The sequence below is a fragment of the Ovis aries genome, chromosome 24 (genome assembly GCF_016772045.2).
Source record: "Ovis aries strain OAR_USU_Benz2616 breed Rambouillet chromosome 24, ARS-UI_Ramb_v3.0, whole genome shotgun sequence".
Taxonomy (NCBI): domain Eukaryota; kingdom Metazoa; phylum Chordata; class Mammalia; order Artiodactyla; family Bovidae; genus Ovis; species Ovis aries.
The window spans coordinates 26,937,263-26,952,688 of NC_056077.1; the positions used below are offsets into that span (position 1 = coordinate 26,937,263).

A 15,426-nucleotide genomic window follows, 5' to 3' on the forward strand; every position below is an offset into this window, starting at 1 on the left:
GCACTGACCTCATTCAGTGGTGGGGAATGCCCACCCCACAGCCAGCTGGCAGCCCTGGATGCACACTGGGAAGGGTCCACAGCCTGAGGCAGGGGGCAGGTGCTGACTGAGCTCACTTCTACCCCATCTGCCTTCAATTGCAGTCAGGGTGAGTACAGTCCTGCTTCTCCACAAGGATCTTGGCTTCAGCGGCAGCCTCTCCTCTAAGAGAAGGTAACTTGCTTTTAAAATTTTTTTTTATTTTAGATTCAGAAAATTTGGCTCAGGTCTCCCAACAGATGTTCAAGAGAAAACACACACACACACACACACACACACACACACACACACACGTCAGTCCTCCTTCCGGCAAGGTGTTGTGGTGGGAGTCTGGGAGCATCTCTCCTCTTGCCCAAGACCCTGGGTGAGGGAAGGTGGGCCAAGGCTCCAGCAGGCAGACTCAGCACCCTCAGTATTTCCGCTGCCGGGGGAAGAGACTACTTCCTGAGGACCGGAGCGGGGGGCTGGCGGGGCTGGCGTCCTCTGAGTCCAGGCTGAAGAGGTCCCTGCCGGTACGAAGGATCTGCTCCTCTAGCTTCTTGTGTCGCTTCATGTCTGAAAGGACCTTGTCCAGGCGGGCCTCCCGTTTCTGGCTCCGGGCTGAGCTTCCTGAAGAAGGGGAAGATGAGAAAAGTGGAAGGGAGTGAGGCAGTATGTGCCAGACCTGCCTGGGTCTTATTAATCACTTGGGGAGCTTATTAAACAAAGAGATTTCCAGGTCTGTTATGAAGGCACTTTTTTTTTGGATATTGTCACATTTTAATTTTTTGGTTTCATTTTGGCACATTCAACTCACACTCAAATTTTTAGAATTAGAAGCACATTATCTTTCTACATGCAGGGTAGAAGACTATTTGTAAACCATATAACATTTTCAATTCATTCAGACATAATTGCCATAGACGTCATGGAGGTTCTGAGGTTTAGGGTTGGGGTCTCAGATGGGGTGGGAAGTGAAGGTTTGAATTATAAGAAGAGGCCAGAAGTGAGAAGATCAGGGAGGTGTGCCCCAGGCAGGGGACAAGCAAGTGCAAAAGCCCCAGGGAAGGAACTCGGAGACCTGTTTAATGAGAAATGTAGAACTAGCAGAAACAGGAAAGACGAGGCCAAGTGCCGGGAGCCACCACGGGAGATCCCACCCATGACAAGGTCATGTGGAAGAGAACTGTTAAGCAAGGCTTCAGAACTCAATGGGCTCCCTAGGCTTTCTCGAACATCTACTCCAAAACCAGAATCTGTCTGTTTTACTATTTCATGACTTTCACCAACTCCTCCGACATTAACAGGGGGCTATTCCTGACCACCTTTCTCTGGAGAAAATCAACTTAGGGCTATAGCTAATAAGTCTCCTGGACATGAGAAGAATATTTCCAATCAAAACCCCTCTGTTAGCGTTTTAGCTTGCTTGGCAGATATATCCAGACTCTTGCAGCTACACATGTGATTATTTACAGCCTCCCAACTGTGAGAGGCACGGAAAGCCTAAAACATAGAGCCTTTCAAAGAGTTAAGTTATTAAGAGTAGTGCTAGGCATAGGATTTCATTATTGGGCCAATGCTTGTTGCCAAGTTCCCATATCTCTTATCCACTGTGCACCTGGGAGTGCATTAGTTAACATAGTTGGAAAGTAAGAAAAACAAGTGCAGCCTTGAAATTAACCACATCAGACTTTTGAGCTAATTGGTTCTTTCTTATAACTCACTGCACCTTTGCTTCCTGAGAATGTAACTCTGTTTAATACTTTTTAAGGCTGACATAGATTAGAAATATAAGAAAAAATATTTCAAGGGAAAATAAATTTTCTGGTTGAGAAGCCTTTATCAAAAGAGGGTCATAAAATGTTCACAGGCCTCCAAGGCCAGAAGATAATGTACACAATATTGTTTATGGGAAAGGTTTGCAGAAAAATCCTGGTTTCGATAAAGACAAAACAGATATAATGTTTGGGCTGATTCTGTATGACTTTGCATCTTTGATTTCCCTCTATGTACAAGTAAAGGTATAAAAGACCCTTTAAAAATAAAAACAATGGGCCTCACTTGAAGAAGCTTGGTCACCCCGTGTTTCTCTTTTTTCTCTTTTACTTTCTCTCTCACTTTCTTTTTCAGGCTGATCTCTTGGAGCATAGAGGCTCCCTGCGTTCACTTATCTGCCCGGGTTTCTAAGACCTGAACGGGAAGACGTTTTGCGTCTTCACTCCCTTGGGAGATGGGGAAGGCACCTGTGGCCTCCGTGAACAGGCAAACTTTTTGTCTCGAAGTTTTATTGGCTTTCTATGTAAACCAAGGAATATCAGCCTCTTTCTCTCCTCTGTTTTCTTATCTACAATATTCTTTCCTTATCTCTCTCTAAATCATCCGCCGACTCCGTTTTTCCTTCAGGTTCCCCTGGATCCTGCGGGGGCTGGACCCCAGCAGCCAAGGAAATGACTTACAGGCTATGACAAGGGGTTTGGATCTCTTACTGTACATGGAAGCCTTGGGCTGGGGGAGAGGGGGGCTTGGATTCTCAGTTGACATGCTCGTCCACCCACCCCAGCCCCCGTAATAGAATCATTTGGAGGACTGAAAACAAGAGAAGTGACACAGCTTACATTTTGAAACATAAACCATCTCTAGTGCTGAGACTGGTGGCAGGAAGACCAGTTAAGAGCTGCCACACCTCTCCAGGTGACAGAGATGGTGGTGGCTTGAATGAGGATATCGTGTTAAAGGTGGAGAGCTGAACATGGGAATGTGGAAGCAGAGCTAACAAGACTTGCTGCTGGCTTGAGTGTTGAGGCGAAAGAAACCGAAATCAGGAATGGCTCCAGGACTTCCCTGCTGGTCCAAGGGCTGTGAGTCTGCCTGACAATGCAGGGGTCATGAGGTCGATCCCTGACCCAGGAGGATCCCACATGCCCTAGAGCAGCTAAGCCCGTGTGCCACAACTACAGAGCCCTTGCCCTACAGTCCTGGAGCTGCACCTACTGAGGCCCGCGTGCCCTAGAGCCCATGCTCCGCAACAAGAGAAGCCACTGCTGTGAGACACCCAAGTATCAAAGCGGTACCTGCTCGTTGCAACTAGAGAAAGCCTGTGCACAGCAACAAAGACCACCATAGCCAACATTTTTTTTTAAAAGATGGCTCCAAGGGGACTTTCTTGGTGGCTCAGATGGTAAAGAATCTGTCTCAATGTGGGAGACCTGGGTTCGATCCCCAGGTTGAGACGATCCCCTGGAGAAGAGCATGGCAACCCACTCCAGTATTCTTGCCTAGAGAATCCCCATGGACAGAGGTGCCTGGCAGGCTGCAGTCCATAGGACTGCAAAGAGTCTGAGCAACTAAGCACAGCACAACAGCAAGGGGACTTCCCTGGTGGTCCAGTGGTTAAGACTGTGCTTCCACTGCAAGGGCACAGGTTCAACCTCAGGGCAGGGAACTAGGATCCCACATGCTGAGCAGCATGGCCCCAAACAAAACAAGAATGGCTCCGAGGGTAAACTCTAGGAAGGCGCATAGTATGGGAAACTGGGTAAGATTAGGACATGTACCCAGCAGTGTAGGTATGTGGATCTAGGTAATAGTAGTAATGACTTGGACTTCTAGGATGACTGAGATCAAAGTAATGAGAAGCATGATGAAATTATCTGTGATAATCTTTTAAGGGAAGATAGGGGATCACCGAAGCTGGAAGGATGGCATCACTGGGTGCATGCTCTCTTCTAAAGCTACAAGTTGTGTAGCTACCAAGCACCAAGTCAAGGCCTCTTTTAGGGAGTCACTTTCTGAGTAAGTGGGAGCAGAGGCTCTTCACCCCACCCCCCCATCCCCCTCTACCCCCGCTGCCCAGTACTCCCCCCTCTCCTCTGTACCTGGGGTGCGCCTCCGGTCAATCAGGGAGTCCTTTGGTGTCATTGGCTCATCATCAAAGTCAAATTCTGTAGGCATGTGTGGTCTGGGGCAGGGGGACAGACAGTGAAGGGTGAGGGTGGTTCCCCCTCACCCCCAAACAACCACACTTGTCCCCAACCCCCTGGCTCTTCCTCTCCCCCTCTCTTCCCTCCCTTCACTTCCCATGATCCTGGGTCCCACCTCCCCTCCCTATTTCCTCCCGGAATCAGGGGAGGAGCCCCAAGGACAAGGTGTCAGGGTGTGCCCTCACTTTTCCTCTTCCTCCTCTTTGGCCTCTGGCTCCTCATCGGATCTCTCCTCTTCACTCTGGGCCTCAGGCGTGGGTGGCCGGCGGGGCAAGATCTCAGCCTGAAGCTCCAGGGTACCGTGGGCAGCCAGCAGTTCATAGAGCCGTTGGATTTCAGACGGGGGTGGCATCCAGGACTGCCCATCTGCGGGCAGCTCCACTTCTTCATCGCTGCAGGGCACGCACCAGTCTTCGGATTCTCCCTTGGCACGCTCCTCCCCCTCAGGGCTGGGGGCTTCTCCCTGCACCTCCTCGGCCCCGGACCCCTCATGCTCAGCCTCCTCCCGGCCTCCTTCTCCCTCTTCCTCGGCTTGGTCGGCCGAAGCAGAGGGGCCTCCGGTATCCTCCACAGCCAGAGCCTGGAGACCGGAGGTCACTTCCCCTTCTTCAGACAGAGGCGCCGCCGTGGTGGCTGCAATGTCTCCATGGCCCCGGACAAGGGACATATGCCACTAGGGAAGGGGCCCTGCGATGACAGGAGATGGCAGGAGTACTAAGCCAGGGATCCCCCACCCCCGCCTCCGCGGGTAGGGCTTCCCGTGGCTTTGGGGAACTTCTGTCTTAACCAATCAGGCTCCAACAGCAGTCCCTGCGAACAGACCCGCCGATTCCCAGAAGGGGGCGCTCAAGTTCCCTCCAAGGACCCCGCCCCTACGGATCCAGATCTGGTATTCCAACGTTCCCAGGGACCCAAAGAAACTACTTTCCAGGCCGGAAAGGGGCGGACCCGCTCTTTTCGCCTTCACGCCGCCCCTCTCTACACCTGGATCCGGCACCCTCTCCCCACACCTCGAAGTTTCGCCACCTCAGCTGCCGTACGCACCTGGAGCTAAGACCCGCCTCCCGGACTGCGCAGGGTCACAGTACGCAGGCGCACCGAGATGGCGCGGGAGGCTCCGCTTAGTCTAAACTACTTGGAAGAGGAAAGCGAGGGAAGGCTTGCACATGCGCAGGTAGGCGCTCCGGAATGATAGGCTTCGGCCCACAGTAAAGATGGCCACCGGGGCAGCGCATGCGCAAACCACGCAGTAGGGTCTGCGGAAAAGGAGGCACTACCTTCGGCCCCCGCGGCGCACGCTTGTAAGGACTAACTGAGGCTAGAGACGAGTCTCATGCAGTCTCCGTTTATTGGTGTCTCAGACCCATGCAGCATCGGCATACAAAAAGGGAGAATCAGTTTGATGTATCCTTTTTTTTTGTTTTTAGACTTTTAGGGTTTTTTCCCTACACTTTTTTTTAGGGGGAAAAAAAAAAAACCCGCCAACTCCGAACCGCGTTGTGGCTCGGTCCCCGCCTCCCCAGCGGACTGTCGCGTGCAACAAACCTCTCTCGTCCTCTTAGAAAATAATAATACACCTCTCTGCCCTTCCCTTGCTCCCTGCAGCTGGGAGCTTTGGTCCTATTTGGGGGATTCTTTTTCTTACGAAGTACGTGAATGACCCCAGCTCCGACGAGTTCGCTGACTGGGTTAAAAAGACCAGATGGAGCAGGTCAACTCAGGCTGACCAGGGAGGGTCAACAGCCGTGCCCCTCCGTTCTCCCAGGTGCGTGTTCAGAACACGCCACCCCTGCATGTCTCCAAACGAGGCCTGGCTTGCCAGCTCTGCGACCCCGAGGCACCCTGGGGGTCGTCCGGACCTGGGTGGTCCCAACAGAGAACAGTCGGAGCCCGGGCGAGAGAGCCCTCTCCTGACACCACTCCCCTCCCCCAGCCTGATCTGAGTGCTGGAGTTTTTGTAGAATAAACGGTGGAGGAGGGTGGAGGAGAGGATGCTGGAGGGAGATGAGGAGGCAGGAAGAGGAAGGGGGCGGAGGGTGTGGGGAGGGAAGTGGCGGTGAATAAGGTGGGGAGGAAGAAAGGGATAGGGGGAGGAAGCTGAGACAATGAAAGTTGGGTAAGGGAGACCAGGGTCGAGGTGCAGGAAATTCGGGGAGGTTGTAGTGCAGGAAGGTGGGGAGAGATGCAGGGAGGCTGAGAGCACAGAGAGATGGGGAGATGTTCAGGGAGGATTCCAAAAGTGCAGGAAGTGCAAGGATAGGGAAGCCGAGAGGCTGGAGGGGGTGCAGGCAGAAGTGCAGGGAGGTTGGAAACAGTGCAGGGAGAAGGGAGGCCTACGGTTGGCAGAGGAGCCTGGCAGGATGCAGGAGCAGGAAAGAAGCTGTAAACAAGGCCGCTCAGGCTCCCTTGGTCCCTATGGGTGCGGGCCTGGGCCATGGATTGGGCTCCCCCCAAGGGAGGATGGGCCCAAGGCAGCTCCCAACAGGAAAAAAAGTCTTGGAATGCAGGGCAGAGCCCCTCACTTATACACTGTGGGAGAGGAGAGGGAGGGACAGACAGAGACGGTGGGGCAGAGGGGTGGGGGGAGACAAGGAGAGACAAAGAAGTAGGGAGGACAGACAGGAGAGAGCAGGGGCAGGGGTTAGTAAAGCCGCCCTTGCCAACCCTTCCATTCCTCCCAGCCTGTCCCAGACCCCCACTCACCGCCTAAATTGATGACGCAGGAGGCGATAATGATGAGGATCCCCCCTACCAGTGCCACGATGCTTAAGAGCTTGGCCACGCGACCCAGACGCTGGGCCCCATCCACGTCCCCCTGTTGCAAGCTGTTTCGGGACTGGGATTAGAGTGAGCGGTGGGGGCACCAGCCCAGGTCAGGAAATGCCAGCCAGGCAGAGATCGGGTGTAAGAGTCATCCAGAGGAGACAGGCCAGCCGGTGGACAGTGGTTAAGGGAGGAAGGGGGTTGAGAGGCAGCAGGAGAAGGGCACAGGTCAGTAAGACTGTGTGAAATGTCTCAACTTCCCTCCCACCTGATGGGGTAGGGCTCAGAAGGTGAAGTCCCAGGGAGAGGCGAGCAAAGGCCCTGTAACTGGGACGTGAGATCCATGCAGAAAGGGGAGGGGAGGCGGGGTTACTCCTGGGGCTGTGTCCCAGCACCGGGCAGGAAACTGGGAACCACTGCAGGCCTGGGCCAGGCAGGGTCCCCTGGGGCTCACCATGACAGCATAAGCGAAGGCCACGATGTTGACAGGCCACATGGGGCAGAAGCAGGACAGGATGGCAAGGATGATGTAGTCCCGAGGTTTCTGGGTGCCTTCACCCCCCTCTACCCCAGACCCTACGAGCTGGGAGCTAGGGTGGCGGCTCAGGCTTCCTCGGGGAGATCCTGAATGCCCACTGTGAGCCTTTCCTAGTCGATCCTCCTCCACCAGCTGCTGCAGTACACGGGGTGGGGCCCCATTGGCTGGGGGGGTCTTTGTGGAGGGTGGTGAGTGAGGCTGGGGGGCTGGACCTTCTTCCCCATCACCATCACCAGCCTGCAGGGGAACCACTGCCCCGTTCTCCTGCTTTTCTCCCATGTTCTCGCTCAGGATCTCAGAGGTGGGCTCCTCCTGGGTAGGGGGTTCTGGCTGAAGGGCTGGTGTGGAGGTGGACTGGGAAGCTGGCTGGGGCTCTGGCTGGGGGTCTAACTGGGGTTCTGGCTGGGGGGCAGGCTCTGAGGCTGGCTCAAGCGGGGCTGCGGATTCCAGGTTGGATTCCGGGTCTGCAGTGGCCTCTTTGCTCACTTCGGGTTTGGATGCTAGCTCTTGGCATGTTTCTTCAGTGCTGGAGTTGGCCTTTGCTTCCCCTCCTGGGCTTGAGCTGAGGTCTCTGGCCTGAGCTGCTTCAGGGGCCCCGGTTGGGGTCTCTGTGGTTTCTGGAGCCAGCCCAACCTTGGGCTCTGAGTCCACAGGGGCCCCCATGACGTCTGGGCCTGGCTGCAGGGTCTCTGGCTCATCTGAGACCCCAGCTGGGACCTGGGGAGAGCCAGTTTGGCCTTCAGAATGGCCAGGCCCTTCTCCCTGGGTCTGGGGACCCTCCTCTACGGCCTTAATCTCAGAGATCTCAGAGCTGCTAGCTGCCATCTTGAGACAGGAGAGGGGAGAGGGCCTCTGAGGGAAGGATGGAACGGCGGTGAAGACAGCAGCAAATCCTGCAAGAGGAGGAGACAGGCTTGGTGTGAGGAGGGAAGAGGTAGCTTTCAGCGCTGCAGCCCAAGAGAGCGATGCTCCTGTCTCAGGGCCAGCCTTGGACTGCCTCTGGGGAAAAGGAAGAAAAGTTGGGGTTTCCTTTGCTTTGGGGTGGGACATCTCTGGGGAGGAGTGCTCTGCTCAGGCTTCTGGTTGGAGAGCCCTGGGAAGATGAACCCTTTTGTAAACAAGGTTCCCCCACGGTCTCTTCCTGGGTCCACCCAACAAGATCCAAACTCATCCTAGCAGATACCACAGCACCCCAAAATCAACAAGCTATTCAGACTCAGACGTTCCGAAAGGCAGACTGGGCAGAGGACCCCGAAACTCACATTCCACTCTCTCTGCATCCTCCCTTCCTGCCTGGGCGCCCAGCCGGTGCGGTTTTCGTGCTGCGCTTTTGGGGCGTAGACGCCCGCACCCCGCCCTCGGGGACCTGGGCATCTCCGCTGAGCCCCTTCCCAGCCCCTCTCCCAGGGATTCCCTCGCCCCCAGGGGACCGGCGCCGTCTCCTCCCATTGGCGTGGCGCGCCCAGCACCACCCGTCAGTCCATCGGGCGCCCGCATTCCGGTACAGCCTTCCCGGCGTCCGCGGTCTGTCCGTCCACTCCTACCCGCAGCTTCAGTCAGTCCATTCCCGTCTCACCTCGACGCCGGCCTCCAGACTGCTCCGGCTGCTGCTGCCGCCGCCGCCGCCGCCGCCACCGCCGCGGTTGCAGCCGCCGCAGCCCGGGAGGGAGCAAGTCAGCTAGCGAGGAAGGGAGGCGGCGGGTCTCCCCTCCCCTCGGCTCATCCCCTCCTCTCAGGTCCCCTCCCCTACGCTTCGCTGGCGCACCGCCCCCGCCCCTTGCCGGCTCCAGCCCCTCCCGGCCAGCCGGAGGGAGCCACGCGTGCCAGGCCCCGCGTTACCTGGGCAACCGGCCGGGGGACCACTCGCGCGGCTCCTGAGCCCTTCCCCCGCGCGCCTCCTGGGGGTGCCCCCTTCCCAGGCCCCGGGCCCCTCCCGCCAACGGTCACCGGGGGTCCTGGCCGAGGCAGGGGGTCAGGGGAAGCGGAGAGGGGCCTCGGAGGAGGCTGGACCAGTGAGACAGGCAGGACCAGGTGGAGGCACCCCTGCCAGCAGGAAGGGAAGGGAGATGAGGCCAAACTTGGGAGAGGCTGCAGAGGATGATCAGGGTGGAGTTTCCAGAAGGGAGCCTGCAGAACGGCAAGTCCCTCTACCGCCAAGGAAGCAGCAGCAGCAGAAATGGGTAATGGAAGGCTCAAGTAAAGGGTCCCTGGAGGGGTCAGAGCAGTGACTGGGAAGGGAATTCCAAGGGGCAGGATGGAGGCTGCAAGAGCAGTCTGGAACAGGAGGGGGCTGGGTAAGAGCAGGGTGGACCACACCAGAATGAAGAGGACGAGTGGGGAGAAGTGCAGTTTTTATTCTCCACGTCTTTGTTCCCAGTCCTAGGGCTGAGTTGCCCAGTCTTTCCACAGCCACATCATCCATCACCTCTCAGGGCCTTAAGAGTGTGCAGGTATTGGCTGGGGTGTGAGCAGCAGGCAGTGGGTCTGGACGGAAAGGGAAAACCAGCATTTATGTCCAGCAACTGTTTGGGTTTCTGACCCAGGCCTCTTCAAACCTCCAGGGGCTATTCTGGGCCTGGGTGGATTGAGTATTCCCCAGAGACTCCGGAGTCCTAGAACTTGCTCCCCACAGCCTAGCAGCCTCGGCCCCACCCTGAACCTGGACTGCCTGGGCTGGTGCTGCCTCTGGGGAAGGAGGAGCTGGAGCCTCAGAGCTGCACAGGGCTAAGCAAGGCTGCCACTGACTGACCAACTGCAGGCCTAAGAATTCCTTTGGGGGTGGGAACAGGGGGCTTGTTGAGAGCAATTCATTCACTGAGTCTGAGACAGGTTTTTATTTAAAATTTATTGTAATGGGGTCCGCGCAAAAGGAGGGGGTGAAGGGTGGGGAACATGCAGGGGACACCGGAACACGATGACATGGCCAGGGCCACAGCTTCTGTCGTGGGGGAGAGGGATGAAAAGAAAAGGCCAGGGCTGGAGCTGGGGTGGAAGAGGGAAGGGGGAGACACTGTGGCTGCATTCCCCCCACCCCCAGGAAGCACCTCTAGTCCCTGGATACCTCCATTTACCCTGGCCCCTAGGATTCCATCTCTTGTCCTGCCTCTGACCCTAGTGGCTCCTTCTTTTGCTCCCCTTGACTTGTTTTCCCCTGACAGATTCTTAAGCAGGATGATGTTCAGGGCCTGACTCCAAACAACCCCACCTGATGAAGGTACAACCTTTGCCTTCTGCCCCTTCTCAAATCTCACCTTTCCCCATCTCTGGGACAGAATCTTTGATTTCCCTCCTTCCTCTCCTCCCTCCCCCTGGAAAAAAAAAAAAAAAGCACCAACTCCCCAGGGAGGGGCAGCAGACAGTAGGTGGGGGCACCGGAAGGAGGAGAGCAAGAAGGACCATCGAGGGAGAAGGCTCACAATCCCTGGAAGGGCAGGGCAGGGGGTCACAGAGAGGAGAGGGGGTAAGGGCAGTGGCCACTCCTGTCCTCTGCTCCCCCCTGCCCACTGTCCAGGGGACTTCAACACAACCAAGGGAACAGGTGTGTGTGGGGTCAGGTCTCATAGGAAGAAGAGAGGAGCAGGAGAAACAAATCGTTAAAACCTAGTGAATTCCCCTAAGAAAACATTTCTTCCTCCTTTCCTTCTGGAGGCTCCTTGGTTGGTGGGGGAAGTAGTGAGGAGTTGGTGGGAAAAGAGAGGGGAAGAGGAGATGGTACCGAGGGACTTTCCTCCATTCTCCCCTCTCCCCCCCACCAACTTGGAGCTCACCAGGGCTGGGAGGGAAGTGGCTGAGAGCTCACAGGCACCCCCTCGGCCCCCGAGAGGGAGCCCACGGCTGTGGGTGGGGCTGCCACTGCTGCCGCCGCCGCTGCTGCTGCTGCCGCCGCTGCCGCCATTGGACAGACCTCACCTGCCATTGGACAGACCTCACCTGTACCTGCAGGGTGAGAAACACCAGGAGATCACAGCGCGATCTGAATGGCAAGAGCCTTGCCCCAGACGCCCTCCCCTGGGACACAGCCGTTGCTCATTCCCTGTTAAGATTTCGGCCTGCATCCTTACCTCATTCTCCTGAAAGGCCCTCCCTGGTCCCAGAAGTCTCCCTAACTTGGGGATAGCTGGGCATCCCTGGCCTTCCTAAGATCCCCTATTGGGTCCTGTGAGCCCCCTCGTCCCACGCACCCCATCCCACCCCCCCAGCCATGCCCCACGCCTTGCCTGGTGGGTGCGGGGTCCCCCTCAGCAGGTGGGCTGTGGCTGGGGGGCATCTCCCGGGACAGGGGGGGCGGCCCCCCCCAGATGGGTCTGCATGTGGCCGGCCAGCTGGGCAGGGGTCTTGCAGTGCACGCTGCACAGCTTGCACAGGATGCGGTCAGCCCGCGGGGCCTGGAGCCCATGGTCCTTCACCGCGTGGATGCGCAGGTATGCTGCCGTGGTGAAGCCTATTAGGGGGGTGGATGGGGATGGGGGGGTGGGGGTCAGCCAGGTGGAGACCCCAGAGACGGGGTTGTTCTCCTCGGCTGGGGACGCCCTCCTCAGATGGCCCTGTCCTCCTCCCACCACATCCTTGGTAGCCTGGGGCCAACTACTCTGCTGGGGCTGGGGGCGGGGAACAGCCCCCCGAGTGTGGGAACTGGTTGAATGGTGTTGGCCTCTGGGCCTTGGTGTCCCCAGAGTCCATTCTCTGTGGCTGGGGGATCTCTCCCGGGGTGACAGGACACTTGATTCCTAGCCACTTGAAGAGTTGACCCTCAGCAGAGACGGCTGTGTCCCCTCCCTCCAGTGCCCCATACAGTCTCAGCCCAGTTACTCAGTGGAGTGAATCTGTTTAAAAGCAGCTCCCTCTGCTACTGAGACAGGGCGAGTACTTTGTAAATCTCTGCCAATGTACTCCACTTGCCCCAGGAGCTGAAGACAAGAACTTGTGGCTGCACAGCTGAAACCTTGCCTGCCAACCCGTGGGAACTGGCTCTCTTGACCACTCCTTCCCCAAAGCAGTAATGCCCTCTCCCATCTCCCCACACACACCCAGGAGTTGACTCTTTCTGGTAGATCATCTCCTCCAGCCATGACATCTCAGAACTTAGTGATGTTCAGTCGTCCCAACGTTCCTTCGTGTGTTTTCTAAAGGGCTCTAGATGCCACGAGCTCTTGGCTACAGCACCTTTAACCCACATCTGTGGAAAGGCCTCTGGTTTTGTCCCCACCCTCTGTCCCTAGCCCTCCCAACATCTCTCAGCATGTACCTTTGTTGCAGAGCTCACAGACATGGTGAGGACCCTGGCTGTGCACCTTCATGTGGTCCGAAATATAAGCCGAGCTCAACATCTTGCCACACACATGACATGGCACCTTCTCCTCGTGTCGTACTGTGTGGGCTCGCAGACGATCCTTCGTAGCAAAAGCTGCCTCACATTTCTGGGGAGGGGGGAGGGGCGTGGGGGGTGTCAGGAGAGTTAAAGCTTCGGGGAGTAGGGCGAGGGGGGCAAGAGGTTAAAGGAATCAGAGCCTTGGGGGTCTTTGATCTGTAGGAAATGGGAGTGAGATGATGAGGCCTTGAAGAAGGGATGAGAAAATGGAGTGAAAAAGCAAAAAGAAGAGAGAGAAAAAGGGGCTCTGAGAGGCTGAACTCAGACAACTACAATGAGGATCAAAATCATGAAAATCAGGACAGGAGGAGGCGGGCTTCCTACCTCACATTTGAAGGGCCGTTCTGTTGAGTGCACTTGTCTGACGTGACTGTTGAGGTGATCCGGCCTGGGGACACGTTGGGGTTGGGGTTAGGGCCCTGGGGTGTGGATGGGTCCCCGAGTCTGCCTAACTTGGTCCATCAAGCATTTGCAAGGGGCCCTGCGTTTTCTCCCAAGCCCAGGGATTCAGAGTCCCGGTTAGGCAGGAATCCCTCCTCTCGCTCTAGGCGGCCTCGGCCTCCTCCCACTCAACCTAAGGACCCACCTCCTTCTGCTAAGGACCACCCCCTGCTCCCTGGTAACCGGGAGAGGCTTTCCTCCCGCCTCCCTGGGAGTGGCTCCCAGTCCCCATCCTCAGAAAGCTCCCTCCCTCCCCACCAGCCAAGGCCAGGCCACCTCCACCGCCGGCCTTCCCGCCCTCCCCACCCGCCCAGGGGGCGGCCGAGGCCCGTGCACACCGGGAGAAGCTCTTGCCACAGTGGGAGCAGTTGTAGGGCTTGTGCACAGCGCCGTCATGTGAGCGCACGTGGTAGCTCATGCGGTCCTTGCGCTTGAAGCGCTGCTGGCACACCGGGCACTGGTAGGGCTTCTCGTCCGAGTGCGACAGCTTGTGTCGGTTCAGGTGGTACACGTCGCGGAAGGCCTTGCCGCACATCTCGCAGGCGTGGTTCTTCCGGATGCGCTTTCCCGAGGCGGTCGTGGTCACCACGCCGCCGGCGGCCACTGCGGCCGCTCCGCCGCCGGCACCCGCCTCTCCCCCTCCCCCGCCGGCTCCGCTCAGTTGGGGCACGCTCAAGAGGCTTAGGGGCACCATGGTGGGCATCTTCATAGCACCCGAGGGGACCCGGCCGGCTTTGGCTCCGGTGTGGATGGCCTCGTGCCTTCGGAGATTGTAGCCGTTCTTGAACTCCTTGGCGCACAAGGCGCAGATGTAGGGCCCCTTGCTCTTTGTCTTCTTCTCCAAGGCAGATGCGACCGGGGCCACGGCGACCGTCGAGGTTGGGGCAACGACGGCGGTGGCCGCGGCTGCGGCGATAGTGGCGGCAGAGACAGGGGGCGCGGCCTCGGCGGCGGGCGCCGACACCGGCGGGGGCGGCGGAGGAGGCGCCGGGGGCTGCTTCAGAGCCGCTGTGTCCACAGTGGAGGCGGCGGCCGGGGCCGGGGGCGCAGCAGCAACGGCGGCGGCGGCGGCGGCAGCGGCGGCGGCAGCCGCGGCCGCGGCGGACTCCTGGGCGGCGGCAAGGACCGGGAGCAAGTCCACCTGGAGGGGCTCGGCCGCCGGGGCCTGGGGCGTGGGTGGGGGCGCCGGCGCGGCCTGCGAAGACAAGGCGCCGTGTGGGCCGCGGCCGCGGGTCGGCGCCCTCCCGGCCCGGCCCGCCACGGCCGGCCCCTACTCACCTGGAATGGACTCTGGGCGCAGCCCTGGGAGGCAAAGAAGCGGGACTGGAGCTCAGCCCCGACCTGCAGGGGGTTCTGGGCGTGACCCTGAGGTGGCGGGAAGGAGTTCATGAGGCCGCCCACCCCCCGGGAGTCCAGGCCCAGCACGGGGAAGGGGGGGGCCAGCAGCGTGCAAGGGAACACGGGGAACATGGCCTCAGCCACGGCGGGGCCCCCGGGGCTCAGCGGGGGCCGGGGGCGCGGGCCGCGCGGGGCCCGGGCTCGGGGCGCCGCCCCCGGCCGGCCGGGCTGGGCCGCGCCGAACGCATGGCCCGCGGGCCGCCCCGCCGCCCGCGCACCCCGGCCGGCGGGAGGGAGGGAAGGAGGGCGCCTGGCGGGCCGCGGAGCGCGGCGGCGACGGCGGCGGCGACGCCCCCTGGGTGGGGGCGGGAGGCCCCGCGGGGCCGGGGGCCGGGGGCGGGGGCCCGGGCGGCGGCGGCGGCGGCGGCGGTTGGAGCCTGGCGGGGCGGGGTGGGGGGAGCGAGGGAGCAGCCTCGGCCCCCGCCGCGCGCGCGCCCAGCCGGCGCCTCGGGGAGGGCGGGGGAGGGCGCGAGGGAGGGAGGGGGACAGCTGCGCGCGCACCGGGCGCGCGGAGGGGGGGGTGGGACGGGAGGGAGGGCGGGCGGGAGGGGGTGTGGGAAGGGGGGGGGGGGCGGGGGAGGGGGTTGTTACCTGGAAGATGAAGCTGCTCCAGTTGCCGGGATCCATGGCGGAGGGAGGGAGGGAGGTGGCTCGCGCTCACCCTGGGGCGGGAGGAGGAGGAGGCGGCCGTGGGGGAGGGGGGAACCCGGGGAGGAGGCGCGCGGGGCGGGCGGGAGGGGGGAAGGAGGAGGAGGGTGGGGGGAGCGGAGCACACTGCGCGCGGGGAGGGAGGGCGGGCGGGGGGCGCGAGGACACACAAGAGGCTGGAGCGGGCGCGAGCGCGAGCGCGCGCTAGGCCCGCGGGAGGGGGGAGGTACAAGAGGGACTCTGGCGGGAGGAGGGACAGGGGAGCCACCCAG

At 59.4% G+C, this 15,426-nt stretch overlaps 3 protein-coding genes across 12 annotated transcripts; all 3 read right to left on the reverse strand.

Annotated features, from left to right (window-relative positions):
* Positions 1-218: 218 nt before the first annotated feature.
* Positions 219-5,086, reverse strand: PAGR1 (PAXIP1 associated glutamate rich protein 1). 2 transcript variants are annotated; one of them, XM_012104379.5, is made up of 4 exons: positions 5,043-5,086; positions 4,184-4,685; positions 3,894-3,976; positions 219-648 (listed from the first exon to the last, which is right to left on the reverse strand). In XM_012104379.5, the coding sequence occupies exons 2-4, from the start codon at positions 4,663-4,665 to the stop codon at positions 449-451; spliced, it is 765 nt and encodes a 254-aa protein (XP_011959769.1). In that variant the 5' UTR covers positions 4,666-4,685; positions 5,043-5,086; the 3' UTR covers positions 219-448. The 2 variants fall into 2 exon arrangements, with proteins under 2 accessions (XP_011959769.1, XP_042096017.1); XM_042240083.1 differs by having other exon boundaries at positions 4,184-5,086.
* Positions 4,572-9,305, reverse strand: PRRT2 (proline rich transmembrane protein 2). 4 transcript variants are annotated; one of them, XM_027961919.3, is made up of 4 exons: positions 9,139-9,305; positions 7,216-8,192; positions 6,702-6,834; positions 5,328-6,527 (listed from the first exon to the last, which is right to left on the reverse strand). In XM_027961919.3, exons 2-4 carry the CDS (start codon positions 8,122-8,124, stop codon positions 6,517-6,519), a joined length of 1,053 nt encoding a protein of 350 aa, XP_027817720.2. In that variant the 5' UTR covers positions 8,125-8,192; positions 9,139-9,305; the 3' UTR covers positions 5,328-6,516. The 4 variants fall into 4 exon arrangements, with proteins under 4 accessions (XP_004020945.4, XP_027817720.2, XP_027817719.2 ...); XM_027961918.3 differs by lacking the exon at positions 9,139-9,305 and adding an exon at positions 8,876-8,975; XM_004020896.5 differs by lacking the exons at positions 5,328-6,527; positions 9,139-9,305 and adding an exon at positions 4,572-4,685 and having other exon boundaries at positions 7,216-8,900.
* A 328-nt stretch (positions 9,306-9,633) lies between these two features.
* Positions 9,634-15,332, reverse strand: MAZ (MYC associated zinc finger protein). 6 transcript variants are annotated; one of them, XM_027961915.3, is made up of 7 exons: positions 15,098-15,332; positions 14,387-14,473; positions 13,447-14,303; positions 12,992-13,055; positions 12,545-12,716; positions 11,517-11,740; positions 11,123-11,235 (listed from the first exon to the last, which is right to left on the reverse strand). In XM_027961915.3, the coding sequence occupies exons 1-6, from the start codon at positions 15,131-15,133 to the stop codon at positions 11,538-11,540; spliced, it is 1,419 nt and encodes a 472-aa protein (XP_027817716.1). In that variant the 5' UTR covers positions 15,134-15,332; the 3' UTR covers positions 11,123-11,235; positions 11,517-11,537. The 6 variants fall into 6 exon arrangements, with proteins under 6 accessions (XP_042096015.2, XP_027817717.1, XP_027817715.2 ...); XM_042240081.2 differs by lacking the exon at positions 11,517-11,740 and adding an exon at positions 9,634-9,783 and having other exon boundaries at positions 11,067-11,235; positions 14,387-15,148; XM_027961916.3 differs by lacking the exon at positions 11,517-11,740 and having other exon boundaries at positions 10,126-11,235.
* Positions 15,333-15,426: the final 94 nt, after the last annotated feature.